The sequence below is a fragment of the Ixodes scapularis genome, unplaced genomic scaffold (assembly GCF_016920785.2).
Source record: "Ixodes scapularis isolate PalLabHiFi unplaced genomic scaffold, ASM1692078v2 PGA_scaffold11__112_contigs__length_91849675, whole genome shotgun sequence".
In the NCBI taxonomy this organism is placed as follows: domain Eukaryota; kingdom Metazoa; phylum Arthropoda; class Arachnida; order Ixodida; family Ixodidae; genus Ixodes; species Ixodes scapularis.
In genome coordinates, this window is record NW_024609837.1 from 56,371,967 (window position 1) to 56,388,900 (window position 16,934).

Consider the following 16,934-nt stretch of genomic DNA (forward strand, 5'->3'; position numbering starts at 1 on the left):
GCATCGAAAAAGATTTTGCGCCTGTGACAGCTTTTGGACGTGCCGTGTAAACCCGTTTATGGCGTTTTTCTTTTCCAAGACCTCTAAGGTTGGACTAATCTTATGCAGCGTATTTCTCTCTCTCTCTCTCTCTCTCTCTCTCTCTTTCTCGTATAAAGGATATGTGCTCGTTTTTATTCAGGAGGCGGTAGCTAGGCTGATTTCGGGCGCTTCTGTGCAGATTATGACGGAAGTTTGCGCAACTGTTTTCCGTTGTATTTATTTATTAATTTATTTCCCAAACTTTATTATGCAACAACGGGTGAACCGAAGTCCCCCACCGGCTTGACCTCCGTGCACCGACACGCGGCTATGACTTCAGGCAGCCGAAGTGCCGCTGCTGTCGTCGCAGGGCGTGCGCAGACGTTTCGCTTCCCGTTAATCTGGTCTCTGCGCACGCGTAGTACCCACAGCGGGTTTGAGGGAACGCCAACTTGTACGTGCGTGATGGTCTACACAATGGATTCTCAAACGGGTTCTTAGGCAATTTCCTCGATCAACCTGCCCCTAAGTAAACCATTTCTCACTCACTATAACTTTCTGCCAAGCATACCCTGTTCTGTGTATTGTTTACAAGTTCTATAGATTTCCGAGCTGCTTTACTGTCTCGATACTAAGACCACGAGGAGTTCCTCACTCAGAAAAGATAGATGATAATTATAGTAATAACAATAATAATAAAGCTTATTTCCCATCGCGTTAATGACAAAAGGAGACTAAGGACAAAGCTGCACCATGCAGCTTTGAAGGGTCTTTGACCCGTCGGCACCACGCGGCTTGAAGGGTGTTTGACCCTTCAGCACAGACGGCCTGATTTTCCGAACTGAGTAGTCCGTCTCTGAAAATACAGCAGCGATGCGTGCGCGTTTGGGGTTTATGGTTATGTGCTCTTTCTCGCGCGAATTGAAACGTGGTGGCGTCGGTGTGCAAAATGGCCCTTCAAACACTTCCGGCTCTGAACTAGGCGGCGGGTTTTGCAGTGTGTACGAGTTTAGATCTACGCGCTATCTTCGGGAAATGATCGCTCGTAGCGCGCTGAGACGTAACCCACTCTTACTGTGCAAGAATGTTGCGTAAACAAAATGAGGAAATATACGCGGACCTGAAGTGTGCCGGTACTACCCGACAGATGGCGCCACTGAGTTTGTGACCAAACACTAAAGGGTGGTTACGTATACTTAGGGTTGTTCATTTTCGGGTTTTATATTTTTCTAAATTCGGGGGGTAAAAATCGGGTGCTTTTTTTCAGGCTGATAATCGGGGAGAAATCGGGGTTTTTGAGGAAACATTCGGAAATTCGAGTTTTTTCGGGTTAAATACACGAATGTACTCAATAATACATTAGTTTTTTTTTGTTATTGGAGGGTATTACGAGCTGTTTATTGCTAACGCGTTAAAATTAGGGATGTGTTTCAAGCTAGTAACTGGGGGGGGGGGGGGGGGGGGGGCATCAGGGTTTTTCAGCTTCGACTGCCGTCGGTCGCTTCAAGGGAAGTACCGCCCAAGGAATCCTCCTCTCTCTCAGGTGTCAACGAAAATCCCGACCGTTCGAGGGACGGTCGTCTTTGATCAGATATTTCGCTATGAAATAAACTTGTTAAGTTTTCCCGATCTCTTTACGCGACTGACTGGCTCGAACGTTGTTCGTGAGAAAGGTTGGACGTCAGCGCGATGGCCATGCTACCCGAGAGACCCTGTTGGGCGTCGACACCTCAGCGATCGAAGGGGGATTGAGTGTGCATTTCACAAGCTGCGTGCAGCAGGGCCGAAGCTACGTGGCGTGCCGAGGCGGTTCCACCTGCACAGCGGGGGAACGGAAATGTTTCTCCAAAGCCCCAACGCCTATTGTCGCTTTTCCTCAGCCGGCCTCCGTAGAATGCCACGGTGAGTTGGGCGCGCTCGTTGGGCGGTTGGTTGAGAGCCCTGTAGCGTCTACAGTGCTGCACGCAGCTTGCGAAATGAACTACAGGTCCCTGTTGTCCCGAAGTAGTGTAGATAGCGTGTGTGCACGGCAAACTCCGTGCGGCGTAATCGGGTTTAACCCGATTTTCCTGAAGCAAGTTCGGGGTGTAAAAATCGGGTGAAATCGGGTTTTACCCGAAAACGAACAACCCTATGTATACTTCGTTTTATTATACCGGGCGTTTCGGGGAAGTCTTTAAAAAAATCCCTGAAGCTAGGGTGGTTGAGAAAAAGAAACTCTTTCCGAGAACAAAACTGCCAGCCACGGCAGGCGTCGAAGATTGTAGAGGACTTTTTTTTTTACTTATTTACTTTTTTTTTGTGAAAATATACATGGTTTTAAGGAGCAGCTTGCCAATCATAATTTAAAACCACTGAATTAATTAATTTTAGAAAGTCATAAGGCAACAGCATCATATTATGGCCTTAAAAAAAAGGGGGGGGGGGGGAAACCTAATTTGGACGATTCGGACGCGTTTCTAGGTTTCGGCTTCCTACCGGGGCTCATCTTTCCGCCAGCAGTACTGGAGGGTGATGGCTTCGCGTCCTACGTCATACTTTTGTATGATGTACGAGAAAAATGACCGCGACTTTCGAGCTGTAGTGCCTAGGCTCCGAATATTCTAGGTGGTGTTGCCCGAACTCGAACCCCGGCATGTTCGCGACATCGGCTATGTCGCGGTGGCTTTCTGCAACTGGTCCAATCGGTATACGATGAGGTTTAGCGTTGATGGCGATGCTTGGGGGCTAAAATTGGAAGGCCGAACCCAGGCTGCGGCTCTCTCTCTCGCCCACTTCTTGGGGACTCATAAATTGAGGCCGACGACTGAGCATCGGCGCGGAGGCAGAAGCGCCGGGGGAGCGGGTTGGCTTCGTGCTTCGATTTCGTATTTTGGGAAGGATTCCTCGAGGCCCTCGCGGAAAGAAAGAGCCGAGCTTTTGCCTTGCTCCTGGCGAATTGCCGCGCTAGCTTGTCTGCAGCGCCAATTGCTGGGAGAGACGCTGTTTCATGAATTTTACTCGTGTCCTCCTTGTCTCTCTCTCTCTCTCTTTCTCTCCTCCTCCTCCCTGCTTCTCTCTCTCTTTCTCTCTCAGGGCGTTTGTTCATGTTATGTTCTTGCGCGGGAAAACAAAAAGGGTGGTGTGCAGGGTGTTCTAAGCTCTTCTGACCCGATCGCCACGAACAAAATGTTCCTAAATGCGCTTTTCCTGTTCACTTCATGTACGAGGTGCCCTCCCCTCCCTCTACCTCCTCCTTCCCCCCCCCCCCCCATACACACAAAATAATTACAAGTTTTTTGGCTTTTTTTTTATTTCTTTTTTTAACCGCACAAAAAAAAAATTACATATCGGCGAACGCGTATTGTCCGCCCGAATGTAGCGCTAGCGGTCCGAACCAGATTCCAAAATTTTAGAAGTACCCGTTATCTTATATGAGTTATCTTATAAAATTATAAGAGTTCTGAAATTTTCAACGATAAAATGGCGGCCGACGTAGCTCTCGAGTACATAGAGCTGGATGGCGCCAGTTATCGAAAACGGGCCGCATTTTCCCATCGAAATTTTCAGAAAATCACCTTAACTATTTGATTGAGATAAAGGTTAGTTCAGAAGCTTTGCCATCTGGTTAGAACCACTAGCGCTGCAATGGGGCGGAGAATGACCGTTCGGCAATGCGTAGTTTATAGTGGAGTAGAAAAAAATAAATAAAAACTGCATTTCTGGGGGGCTTATGCTGTACCTGTATCTTTGCCCGTAGCACTGTTTGTGTTCTTGGAGGCTGTTTCACACGCTTGCCTTAGAGCGTGACCGAGTGCTTTGCACTCCCGTGTGATCTCTTACGACGAGAAGACGCGGTAAGAACACACTTGACATGCTCTGGCATAGCCTCCTCTATACGGAGAAAGCCTGGCACATCGACGACGGAGCAATAGGGCGCGCGGCCGCAGGAAAAAGGAGAGGAGGAGCGCGCCGAGCGGTGACCAATATGGTAGCGCAGAGCAGAAAGGGCAGACCTAGACAGCGAGCGCTTGGGTCATGAGCGGCCGCTCCCCGAACCACGCTTGTTTTTGTGTTTTCGTCACCGTCGTTTTCGTACTCCGGGAGAAACGGGCGCGGCGATTCGAAAGGGCGCAGGGAGAAACGGGAAAGGGTGGACGTTGAGTTTCTCCTCTCCACGATAGCGACAAGAGAAGAAAGAAAAAAAAAAAAAAGATTGTTTCTGCGTTTGGCCGCTCGCTCTTTTGTGGCGCTAGCAGGCAAGGTTCTCTCCGCTCCCGTTTCTCCGCCCCTCCTTTCCCATTTACGGCGGCCGCCTTTTCTCGCGACGCGCCAGGCTTTCTCCGTATAGAGGAGGCTATGGCTCTGGGTAGGGGTCTTCTTAACAATATCGGACGTGCGCTCGAACTGTGGCGCCATCTTTTGATGTGGCTTGTGTACCTCGTCGAAGCCCTGTTTGGGACCGATAATGGGGCTTTCCCCCAGCCCCCTCCGAACCACTGTCCGGGATACAATATGCCAGGGTCTCCAAACCCCGGCTCGCGAAGGTACTCCGTTCGAGTCTTTCCAGGGACACGTGGCCCGCTGCTACACACGCAAAAATAAGCGTGTAAAAAGAATGAAAATAGAAGAGGCGCGCGACGCGCTTTGAAATGGCAAGGGGAGATATCGAAAAGAATGAAAGAAAATCTGCACCAAAACGCGGGTTCTCTCGCCATATTATTTCTTATACATTTTGTCATCACCATCATTACTTACTGTTCGTAGTTCCCTGTTTCGTGCCTGTGTTACTATGATCTGTGTCATAACTCTTGCATATTATCATCAGATATGTCATTCTCATAAAACATATGTCCTGTATTCATATGCGCTTTGTTCTATGCCTGGTGAGTTGTCTGGGCCACCATTATTTTGCAATGCCATAATTAGCAACATATTGCATTTAATAATAAAGTATACGGTATGTAATCATCCACTTTACTTTTTCTTTCTTTTAATTTTGCTTTAGTTTAAAATTTGGTATTCAAATGCTTATTTAGGGTTATTCGTTTGGAATTTCCTCATTTATGTTGTCGTCACTATTTTTTTTTTTTTTTTTGCCCTGGAGTTTGCTACAGGTTCTGAATCCGGCCCCTTAGCTTAAACGTTTGGAGAACCCTGCAATATAGGTATCAGTGGTTAGTTCTGGATTGTAAAATTTGCTGGTAATCGACAGTGTCATGTTGAGCCAGGTTCAAGCAACTACTAAAATCGAGGCCGAAAAGAATTCCGACTTTCTGGGCACGAGCCGCCTGTTTTTTTTTTTTTTTTAAATATGTTTATTCATGTTTCAGTGCCTCAACGCTACTGTTGTATTCACATGCGCCACATAGACACGAACATATATTACGCACAATTACTTACGCACATTCATACAGACAGAACGTATTTCTGAACGATGTACAAGGGTGATACAAAACATTATCCGCACTCTGGATGTAGATCTAAGCATGTCATGAAAGATTGCAGGCAAAGCCTCGGTTGATTTGCGAATGATTTGCCATATAAGTCAACTATCACTCGTCTTCCCGACATAATCGGTTCACGTGGACGCTCAAGGTCAGTGCAGGATGCGAACGGGTGTCCTGCTCCTCCGTTATGGCTGACACTTGTGCGTATTTCCACGAACTTCTGCACCCACTCAAACGTACTTCTTTGTGACAAAAAGCACCTCGTTTATAGTGTGCACAAAGTCTTCGATCGGCACCAGACCGCAGAACCCTCAGACCACAAAACAATGGCTCCATCACTTGTGCAATTCATAAGTGGGGCAGTCATTTTTTCTCAAACCACAGTCGGAACCGAACTGACTGATTTAACACGTTCAAACCTTCAAAGCAGCAACTGGAAAAATAGATACCTCGTACGAAAAGCGGTGTTAAGACAGTGCTGCAAACAGAACTTTAAGATGACCGAATTGCGGATCGATTTTTAATCACCCTCGTGGTTATGAAGTGCAAAAAAAGAAACGCTCTCACGCTTAAAAAAAAAAAAAAGAAAAGAAAACATTTTGGGACGTTTGTCCTTTGCCCCAATCTCTCGACTGTTCTAAGCAAAACGCAATAAAAATATATTATTCTAGCCGAGAAACAGCAGAATTCGTTATACTTTCCGGGAAGTATTCTAGACGGCAGTAATGCAGTATTCATTTTTACTAATAATGAGCTTACGAACGCATGCTTTTTATAATACTAGTCCTGAGATACTTTCTGGATTGGGTTCGATGGAACAGCACTCCAGTAGACCCCTTTCGAAAGTCACGTGCCGATTATGAGAAGGTTGGAACTTGGGACAACCGCACAATGGCGGAACAACTGACATCGTGGAACGTGCAAGTCATTCCACGAGATAGCGAACGTCGGAGCGTGGCCAACGCTGTGAGTCGACGAGCCAATCAAACGGCGTCAAAAGTGCGACGTCATTCCGCTCATCACCTTTTTCTGTGATTGCGTTTTTTGCCTTGTAAATCAGCCCAACGCATACCGTACAGTGTGCCGTGGCGTTGCGGTTTTGGTCCGCCATTGTGCAGGAATTCCATAATGGCCAACAGAGGGCAGTCTTTCGGAAGGGGTCTTATATCTTGAATTTCCGCTCAACATAACGAAGAAATTAATGTCTAAGAGGATTATAATAATTGTAAACCTGGCTTCACATTTTGTTGCTTACATAAATAATTCTTATTCTCCAGGAAATAGAAAAAGGGGAATATGCCGCAGTGTTGCCCGTGATCAAAATTAGATTGATTGGCGACGTCAACAAGGTTCGACACAGGCACCTTAAAACACGCACAATTGTAACAATCGAGGATGGAGCCGAGCGAAGAAGAGAGACGAGTTACACCGGACGTTTCCAAACGCGGTCATCAATCACCTGCCTCCTGGAAATCGGACTGCCTGGGCACTGTACCAAGCCTCGACGCCCACCCGAACGCAAGCAGCCAGGACGAGGCTCGTGACGTCATTTCGATGTCTCTGACGTACTCGGGGCGTCGGGCTAGTTCGCTCTGGGAATGCCGCTCTCCATAGTTCCTGAGGCTTCGGATCGCAAATCGGATTTTCTTCAGCTGGTGGAAACTGGTGTTTTTCCCGATGCGACGATGTGTGTTGGATCGCTTACACGAACTTGCGAATGACTGGAATCTGGAAAATATGACTATAATGTTGCTGGGATTAGGGACAAAAACTACAAATAAAAAAATCACTATTCTTTCGCCGAAATTTTTGAAGCTCGTCGACTTTCATATTAATAACCTTAATTCCATTTCACATCAGGTGCAAAAGCACAAAGGCGAGGAAAACCCCTTATTTACTCGCAGCCTTACAAGATTCCTCCTCCCTCGGTCCCTATGGCAGAAAGTAGCAAAATACGATTCAAGCAAGTGTTAAACGAACACAGCTTGAGTAGCTGATCACGGAGTCTATTTAATAATAACAATACGGCTGATTAAAACCAAACAATCTATATTTGTATCATTTAGTTTTCAATATATATTGCACAAGTCGCACCTTCTATTAAATACACTTCTTGAGCACGTCTGTAAAACATCTCGCTGAAATTAATGTTAATTTTTTGGGGAAAAAAGAATCTTCAAGATGATGCGCTCACGCCCCGAGTACTGGTAGCCATTCTAGCGGCGAGCAGTGAGCAGGAGCAGTGCGTGTCGTAATATTCAGCATACGGGCCGAGATGCGCCATGGTTCTATGTTGCTGTGCTTCCTATCGCCTGTGCTTTTGTGCATTCTGTCGGCTGACCGCTAGGTGATATGGTGGGAGGAATTTGCGCTGCTCATATTCGTCAGTGACCCCGATATTTTTAATGATGTTGTATCATCACACACTCTTTCATCTTCAGTATTGTTCTCATACATGGTCGTCGCTTGAGTATACGAATATTTTGCATAATTTTTTTTTAACTTTTATTTTTTTTTTTCTTTTCGTTTAACCAATGCTCCACGTGTAATTTTTTGTTTGTTCTGGATATTAGATAATAAATGAATGAATGAAGTCCTGAAACTCGGCGAGTAATGGCAGACTGGCGACAATTCAGTTTTCCGAACGAAGCACCCTTCGGAAAGGTTCAATTTCTGTTGTGTGAACCCTGGGTCCCTAGCGAAGCCAACCGACCCTGCTCCGGCTAGGAATTGGCACAAACTGCGCCAATTCCTTTTATCACAATAGATATTTCATTATGTGTTGCCCATCGTTGCAGATAAACCCTCGACGTCATCTGATATTTTACGAGTCATTCCTGGTGACTTCTTTCGAGTGATTCTAACTGTAAAGGCTGGTCCAGATACTAGCGTCTGGATCTGCCCGAATGCGTTACGGCTCCTTGCATTGCACGACGCGTGTGGCGCGGACTTCGGTTGCCATTACAACCATCTCTTCGTAAGTAGTCATAAGCGGCCTCACACGTAAATGACTTAACCAGCCTTGACTTTACGTATTCGTCAGCTTGCTAGTGCATTTGTAGCTCAATTATATTTCAGCTCAGGCAACTCTATATTTCGTTTTACCGTAACTTGGCAAGGAGTGAACGCTATGGCCCCCTCGGGCCAATCAGTGTCACTGAGGCGAAGCACATGACAGAGCTTACCAAAGGTGCAGGGGCAAAAGCATAGCCCAAGCAGTTGGAGAAGAAGGGAAGGAGGATCTCCCCTCTTAGCTAAACCCTCTGATGTCCCTCCGACCCGCTGATTAGCTCACTGGGGCCGTAACCTTCGCCGTTTGCCACTGCTCGGAGTCTCGAGCCTGAGGCCTCCGGTCCCTCTACAGGAACTCTAGGTCCCTCTGACGTCGTGCGCCCCCTTTGCGTTCCTGCAGGGACCCCGGTGAACAGGATCCCGATCATGGCTAAGCAGGTGCTCGACCTGTACGAGCTGTACCGCCTTGTGGTGTCCAGGGGAGGCCTCGTCGAGGTCATCAACAAGAAGATCTGGCGGGAGATCACCAAGGGACTCAACCTGCCCTCGTCCATCACCTCGGCGGCCTTCACGCTGCGGACACAGTGAGTCGCCTGCCCACGCCCGTTTGCTTCTCTTGAAAGTCGGAGCGCGGCAGAGTCAATGGGTCCAACCAAGAGGCGACCTACCCGCAACCTCATGGTGTCCGTCGTCCTTCTGCGGTTGGATTATCGTCGGCTGACCTAATCGGACCCGGTGAACGCGCCGTTACGTTGCGCTTTTAAGCTGCGTTCACACTGCCAATACACGATGCAAAAGACGGTCTACACGCAGTAGAGAGTTTTAGGGAACCGTAACGCCCTCCGGTACGAACTGCGCATATGCGAGTGTCTTCTGTGGTTGCGCATGCGCACTGCGTACCGGAAGGCCCATTATACCGTATGGGATGTGCATAGACGATTCCTTCAAAATCTCTACTGTTCCTTTCCTGTATGACAGTCCTCTCACATTGGTCGTACACAAACTGTATGCTCAGATGTTCGAAGCATACGTATGTATGTATTAGGCAGTCATGCTTGGAACATGTCTCAATCGTTTCCGCAGATAATTTTGCTATCATGTCTGGAGCGAAACCGTGTTTATTGTACGATGTAAGAGCAGTGTGAGTGAGTTCTGCGTTGATATGTCTTCTACCTCTGGACTGCGCTCTGACTCGCGCTGAAACGAAGCCGTCATTTCGGTGGCGGCTGAAGGGGTGTCCAAACAGGACACTACAAAACGCACGACTCCGACAAATCGTGAAAATTGAAGCGGGCGCGTCCGCTTCAATTTTCACGATTTGTCGGAGTCGTGCGTTTTGTAGTGTCCTGTTTGGACACCCCTTGAGGTGACCGGTCCTCCGACTTCGCGGGTCCGCCGATGAACCTTTTTTTCTTCAGAAATCCCGAAGTCCGCGCGCGATGTCCTGTATGCTCCTTGTTGCCCACGTCTATACCATAGGACATTGAAAAGAGCGAGAGAGACAGCGCATTTGCTCGCCTGCGCTGGCCCGTTCGCCGTTTCCTGCAAGGTCGCCTCTGTCGTCTGTTACAACGTCCGAGGCGCCTTTCGGCGCCTCGGACGGCGCTGCACGCTTTGCAAAATATCTATTCGATTCTGGTCAACATCTGCCGACGCAGCGAGCAGACAACAGAGTGCGTCGTCTGCTCGCTGCGCCTTTTTGGGAGATGGCCCGTTACAAGCTACATTCATCACTAACTGCGTCGTCTGCGAACACGGTTGTCGTTCACTTTGGCGAATTTCGAGGTTTTATTCCTCTTACACGAATAGAACTACGCTTTGAAATTTCACAAGTAAACTCGACAACCTCACTGCACATTTGGTGAAAGTCTGAGCTATGTCGAGGTGCCAATTTTTCTGGCTCCTTTTACAGCGTAATATGCGCTGTAGCTACCCTGTGTGCAGATCTAAAAACAGCTAACCTAACAATGTAACCTGAAAAAAAAAAAAAAGGTTGAACGTTTTTTTGTTTCCATTTGTGCATTTTTTGACAATAGAAGCACTTTATGCATCAGGCCGCGTCTGTCTGCAATTAGGCGACGCTCGAACTGCTCGGTCTGAGCCCTCCAGCCACGACAACGGCGCGGCTTCGACGACGGTCGCGAGTTAACGATAATTGCCGAAATAAATGTCGACTCTTCTTTCTTTCCTCACCGACGCGTCAGTCCCCGAAGACGAACCCGTCAGATATGAAGAGCGCGAGACGCGGACGGCAACACACCGCGGCAGAAAAGAAAAATGTCGAAATGACATACGTCGCGCAAACGAACACAACAAGAAGACAAAAAGGCCTAAAGCGAGATGTTACGGATGGCGTGATATCGCCCGGGCTGTTTTGGCCGCTGCCGCCTGCTGCAATGATTTCCGAGAGCGTCTGCTGTCTCTGTGTGTACTTTTCTGGCCTGTGGCTTTGTCTTTGTCTTCTGTTGGCTGTCGCGCGCCTACAGCTTTGTTCGCTGGATCGAGTTCAGTGGCTCGCGACGGTATAAATTACACGCGTAAAATGGTTCTGCTACGACGGCTCTCATTCGCCGCAGCGATTATTGGAGCTTTTGCTCTTTTCTGTGTTTCTTTTTCCCCCCTCCCTCTCTCTAGTGAGACAGACTGTAAAGAGACTAGGTGGCGTTCGTACACCATCGGCGTTGATTTGGCTTTGCGTTGACGGGCCGGATGGCCCTGGCGTTCATAATGGTAGTCCAGCGGCTTTATAGAAACGGCTAGATGGCGTAATAGCAGCTGTTGTCTTCTTGTGGAATGTCGCCAGTTTGAGATGGCGTCTGTGTAGGCGCCCTCGTGGTCGAGATGTCGTATTATATTACTTTATCTCGCTTGTAAACGACTGGTATGCACAGAGAGTAAAACTGCTGAGGCTGGCTCGCACACGTGCGACTGCTTGTGTGCCTTAAAACCTGTTGAAGTCTTACGACGAGAGAAGAGACTGGCGCCGCCCATCAGGTGGCCGTGGAACATGAGCATATTTCCTATTTTCTTCGCGCATAACGTTTTTTTCTCCTGGGTTTAAACATACCTTTTACAATGTATTAAACCACAATTTCAATTTGCAACGTTAAAAAAGCCAATGCTCCCTTAAAAGAAAGCGTGTTTTTTTTTTTTTTTTTTTTTTGTGTTTTATTCTTTCGATTTTAAGTTCTCATGCCTTCGCTCTAGTAAAATACTGTTCTAAGGTCACCTCATGGGTGGCGCCAGCATGCCAGTGTGTTTTCTAGAGACCCTAGACTGTCTCTAACCATGGGGAGCGTTTGCAATGGTCGCGCGTGCGATGCGTTTTCGCGCGGCGACGAGGAAAGCAGGCAAAAAGGCCGAGACGTTTGCAGACGATCAACGCTGTTGGCATCTCTTCCCAGCTCGTATTGCAGACGAGGCGCATAAAACACGTGGTCCCGATCGAGCAGTTCAACTCTCTCCGCAATACAGGCTGTCTAGTGTTCTCTCGTCGTACAAGATCTCAAGAGCTCGGTCTTAAGGCCCGTTCACACACTTGCCACTTCTTAAAACCGACTGTCTTAGAATCTCTTAAGACGGATGGATGAATGGATGAATCCGGCTGACTCCTTTGGATCGGGCGGTAGCTTACGCCACCTAGCCATTTTGTTTTACCATTTAAGCTTAGCATGTTTAAGTGTGAAGACTATAGACGCTTTACACACGCGCCAGATTGAGCCGCCATAGCCGCCCTTCTCTTGTCTTACCGAGATGCCGAGCCACTGAAGCGGGCTTTGACGGGTCTTCACAGGGGCCTATGCTGGGCAGAAGAACACAGTAGCATCTAAAATGGCAATAACCTGTCCTGCTGGGGTAATGATGAAGTGAAGCGAACGGAATAAGAGGGAACAAAAACTGAAGGTCAGTTATGGCGGCGCCCATGCACAGCTGCTGTAAAGCGTCTATATTCACTCCGCAAAGAAAGTGAGGCTATAAAACCCATTTGCCATCAGTTAATAAGAAAATACCTAGTTTTCTCTCGCTTTCTGCCACCATTCACTTAACCTTTGCTTGGTAATCTCTACTGTCTTGAAATCCACTCTTCCTTCGATGTCTCTAAACCCCAATGGCTTTATTAGATCTATGTTGTCTTCGGTAGGCATACGGTGAAGCCCTTTACAGTAGAGTATTAAGTGCTCAGCCGTCTCGTCCTCCTCTCGTCAAGCAGTGCACACTGTATCCATTTCCAGGTATTTCGCTCTGTATGTTCTGGTTCGCAGAGCACTCGTCCTCGCCTCAAACAACAATGAGCTTCCCCTATAATTGTCATAAATGCTTTCTTTGGCAATAACTGTTTTGTTTAATCTATAGCTTTCCAGACCCGTCTTTGCCTGCATTCCCTCTAGACACCAGACGAGAGAACACACTAGCGCCATTTATCGGGCAGCAGTGGAACACTTTGCGGTCCCGTATATCTCCTATTTCTTTCGCGCATTGTTCTTTCTTTTTTTGGCTAAAAAAAAACTTTTGTCAATGTTATAAACGAATACTCCTTATAAGTGATACATACATTTGACCTCGCGAATACCGCAAAATCTTCGCTCTAGTGAAATGCAGTTTCAGAGTCACCGCATAGATGGCGCCAGCGTGCCAGTGTGTTCTCTCGTCCTAAGAGATTTCAAGACACTCGGCTCGAAAGAGTCGCAAGTGTGTGAACGGGCCTTTATAGACACCGGCAGTTTGGGGGGCTTCACCCTCCCTCTCAACTGGCCAAACGGATTACTGACTACAACTTCTGCTTGCAAGCCCGAAAAGCTAAAATTTCTACGTCACCTACCTACAGGGAGCAACGCGGGTCACATTATGAACACTACTGTTGCGTCAGCGTTCGTAGGGATTTGCATTCAATCAGTGAAATCATGAGTCTCGGACAAACGCTGCTGACGAAGTACAGAATGGCACTAGCGGACCTTCCTCTGTATAACAAGCCGGAAAAATCGGCGCCTCCACATAGGAAACTCAAACTTCCACCGCATGTGCCCTGAGCTGGTCACTTTTACCGTGTAAAATTTCAAGGCGTGGTTCTCTTCCTGCAAGAAACTATAACAAAAACTTGCCAAAGTCAAGGTTTTTTCGCGTTTGCAAACGACCGAGTTAGCCACGCTATTAAATTGTGGCGCCATCTCCCGATAGGCGCATCGAACAAACAACAGAGTGCGTCGTCTCCTCGCTGCGCTCATCGGGAGATGGCGCCACAACTGAAATAGCGCTTGCTTGGTCGTCTGCGAACGCGAAAAACCTTGACGTTGGTAAGCTTTTGTTATAATTTTTTTTTTTTTTTGCAGGAGGAGCAGTGCGCCTTGAAATTTCACGCAGTAAAATTGACCTGCTCAGTGCACACTTGGTTAAAGTTTGAGCTTTCTATGTACAGGTGCTGATTTCTCCGGCTCGTTTTACAGTGGAAGGTCTGCTTTCAAGGGATCACAAAAAGTCGTGAAACGCTCGGCCGTAAGCAGTCACAAGTGTCACAAGCCTTTATGATAAAATGAAGTTTATTTCGAGTTACTGCTTTTTTTCTTCAATAGGATGCAGCAACAGAGAAGGTCCCTCGTGGCCTATATTTACCCGACTTAAAGGGGTGGTGCAACAATTGGCGGACTTTGGCTAATTAATTGCGGGAATTGATCCCGGCCACATATAAAACGAAGGACCGAAAACTATTCTTTCCTGCTTGCCCTAGTTTTCATTAAAAAAAAAATAAAAGAAATTGGTATCTCTGGCACCCCTCAACTCAACATTGAAGCGGCACCAGCTTCGCCTGTGACGTCATTCGGAGTGGCGTTGGTTTCCGTTTGGGTTCTTCTGGCTTCCGTTTCACCAGCGCTCGCCAGGCTCGCCGCTCTCCCGCTATACTCCCGCTCTCCCGCCGATTCCCGACCAACATTGCGGCATGGGCGGGCGGCCTGAGCGACGTTGAGCGCAAGATGCTTGCGACGCGGCGGGCAGTCGAAGTAGAAGTCGAGGTCGAGACACCAGGAACAATAACGATACCACGATACTACGGACCACGACCAACGCACTCCGTCGAGCGAGGGAAAGACAAAACGTCCGGGTTGCTCGTGTAGCCGCCGTAGGCGCCTCGGGCGTCGACGGATGACGGCGACGGCAGGTTTGGTTGACTTGCGGTAGATGGCGCCACAAATAATTCATATCCTTTTAGCGGAAATATTAGGGTTTTGAAGCGTTTCTGCATGCCTAAACAACAAGATTTTTTTAAACTTAACCATAAATCAAGCTTACAATTGCCTAACACTATCACTTACAAAAACCACTCCGAATGACGTCACACCACAGGTTCAATTTGCGGCCACCATGTGGCCGCAGGTTGGGAAAAAAAGCTTTTTTTATTTTACGATTACGCAGTGAAATAGAGGTATTTTGGGGTATGGTGGCACTGTTTCTCTTACTTATGCCGAAGTAAACAATATAAAAAATACAAGCTGCACATTCGTTCAGTGTTAAAATCATTGCACCGCCCCTTTAATGCCGCAACTAAGACGCTGCCCCCCCCCCCCTCTTTGTTTGTATGTGCACAAGTGATTTCTCTCCCTAAAATGATGCCGCAACTTAGACGGCCCCTTCTGTGTAGGGACATACATGAGTGTTTTCTTTCCCCAACATCATGCAACAATTGAAACGGTCCCCCCTGTGCGAATACATGAGTGATTTCTTTCTCCAACATGATACCGCAACTGAGACGGTTCCCTGCTGTGCAGGTACATGAAGTACCTGTACCCGTACGAGTGCGAGAAGGAGAAATTGAGCCAGCCGGACGAGCTGCAGGCAGCCATCGACGGGAACCGGCGCGAGGGCCGGCGCTCTAGCTATAGCCACTACGCCGAGATGATGTCGACGGCCCGCAGCCAGCACTCGTCGCCCATCAGCCTGGTGTGCCGGCAGGCCAACGGACACTCGTCCACGCCGCACCAGGGGGCGCCGTCTTCCGGTAAGGGACTGACCTTTATTATTTAGAACACTCGATAGGTGGCGCAAGCCGCCGCCCGATTGAAAGGGGCACTGAGTCGAAACTTAAAATATATCTCTCACGTTCACAAATAAGTTAAACATGGTCAACTCTATTTGCTAATAAATACCTCACGCTTGTATTTTAAACGGACGGCTATGTTTTTCGTTCCTAAGGACCGATTCAAGCGAGGGCTCGAATATCAGCCATCGGCGAGCGCGATGCATCACGGGAGACGTGCCGTTAACTGGCCCAGCGTGGGCAAAAAGCTGTTTGGAGCCTGGCGCGGTTATGAGCTCCGCCATTTGGTGTCGTCAACGCGTTACAACCTGGCCGTTGTAGTTTCCCTGTCCCCGCTCCCGGCTGGAGTCGATTATGCTGAAGGAGAAGGGAAGTTCGTTTCGACAGGCCTCGCGCACACGCAGCTTGCCGCTGTACTTTCGCGAGCGGAGCGGCGCTGCTTCTAAATTCAGAGTAGCGTAACGACATTCGGTTTATTCCCTTTAAATAGCGTTTTATGCCCTTAAAAAAGAAAAAAAGAAAAAAAAAGAACATTTCGTCTTTGTGGTGTGGTTAAAACGTGGTTGACATTTTAACAATAAAATAGGCGATAGAATTTTGTTGCTATTCAGTAAGTGGGAGAGGCCCTCCCCACCAAGGCTAGGCTAGGACTGGGTTCAGTAAAAAGGTTGTATGATCGCGATCAATATGAGATGAAACAGCTGTTCGCGGAGGCATGTTTGGGGATTTTTACAGAGATTGGAGTGACGAATAATAAATAGTAGTTTAATGGCGCTTTACCTACTTGTATATATACTGTATCACAATAAAAAATATAGACGCCCTGTTTCAAATACTTTGAGATTGAGACTGATTAAAAAACGGCACACACGACAGTCGTTAAAACCTCGTCGTTCTTTCCCGCTCGCTTCTTTGAGATTTTGTTTCTCAGAATCTAAACATCCTAGAACATTAAAATAAAAAAGAATTGTGCTCCTTGGAACATGCGCTACGTAATATAAAAATTTGAAGGAAAGTAAAAATACGACTGCACCTCGTTGCCTGAATCCAAATGAAACCGCCCATATATTAGCGACAGAAAAAAGTCACTTTTATTGTGAACAAGTATTTAAAAGACAAAACATTGGGCTCAAAATAAATAAATATATATATATATTACTCTACAAAATTCGGACCGTCATTATACACTGTCTAGTAACAGCGAAGCTAATAGCATCAGTAGGGAGCTTTGGTGAATCGTTCCGGAAACTCCGATAACGATACCCGTTACTCCGCCGGCGCCTTTGCACATGCATCGTATCGTTATTGGGCATCATTAGGGAGTTTTAGGGAAACGTATCTTGCACACCCGATACGGTACGTTGAGCTCCCCGGAACGAACTGCGCATGCGCAAGCACAGAGAAGACTCATATGCGCAGTTCGTACCGGACGGCTTATCGTACCG

At 47.6% G+C, this 16,934-nt stretch overlaps 1 protein-coding gene across 2 annotated transcripts in view; it reads left to right on the forward strand.

Moving 5' to 3' along the window:
• LOC8039795 (AT-rich interactive domain-containing protein 3C) overlaps positions 1-16,934 on the forward strand; it is a 288,199-nt gene that overhangs the window by 256,118 nt on the left and 15,147 nt on the right. For both annotated transcript variants that reach the window (XM_042288922.1, XM_042288923.1), the window contains 2 exons: positions 8,863-9,046; positions 15,221-15,450. In XM_042288922.1, coding sequence (XP_042144856.1) covers positions 8,863-9,046; positions 15,221-15,450 — 414 coding nt within the window. The remainder of the gene's footprint in view (positions 1-8,862; positions 9,047-15,220; positions 15,451-16,934) is intronic.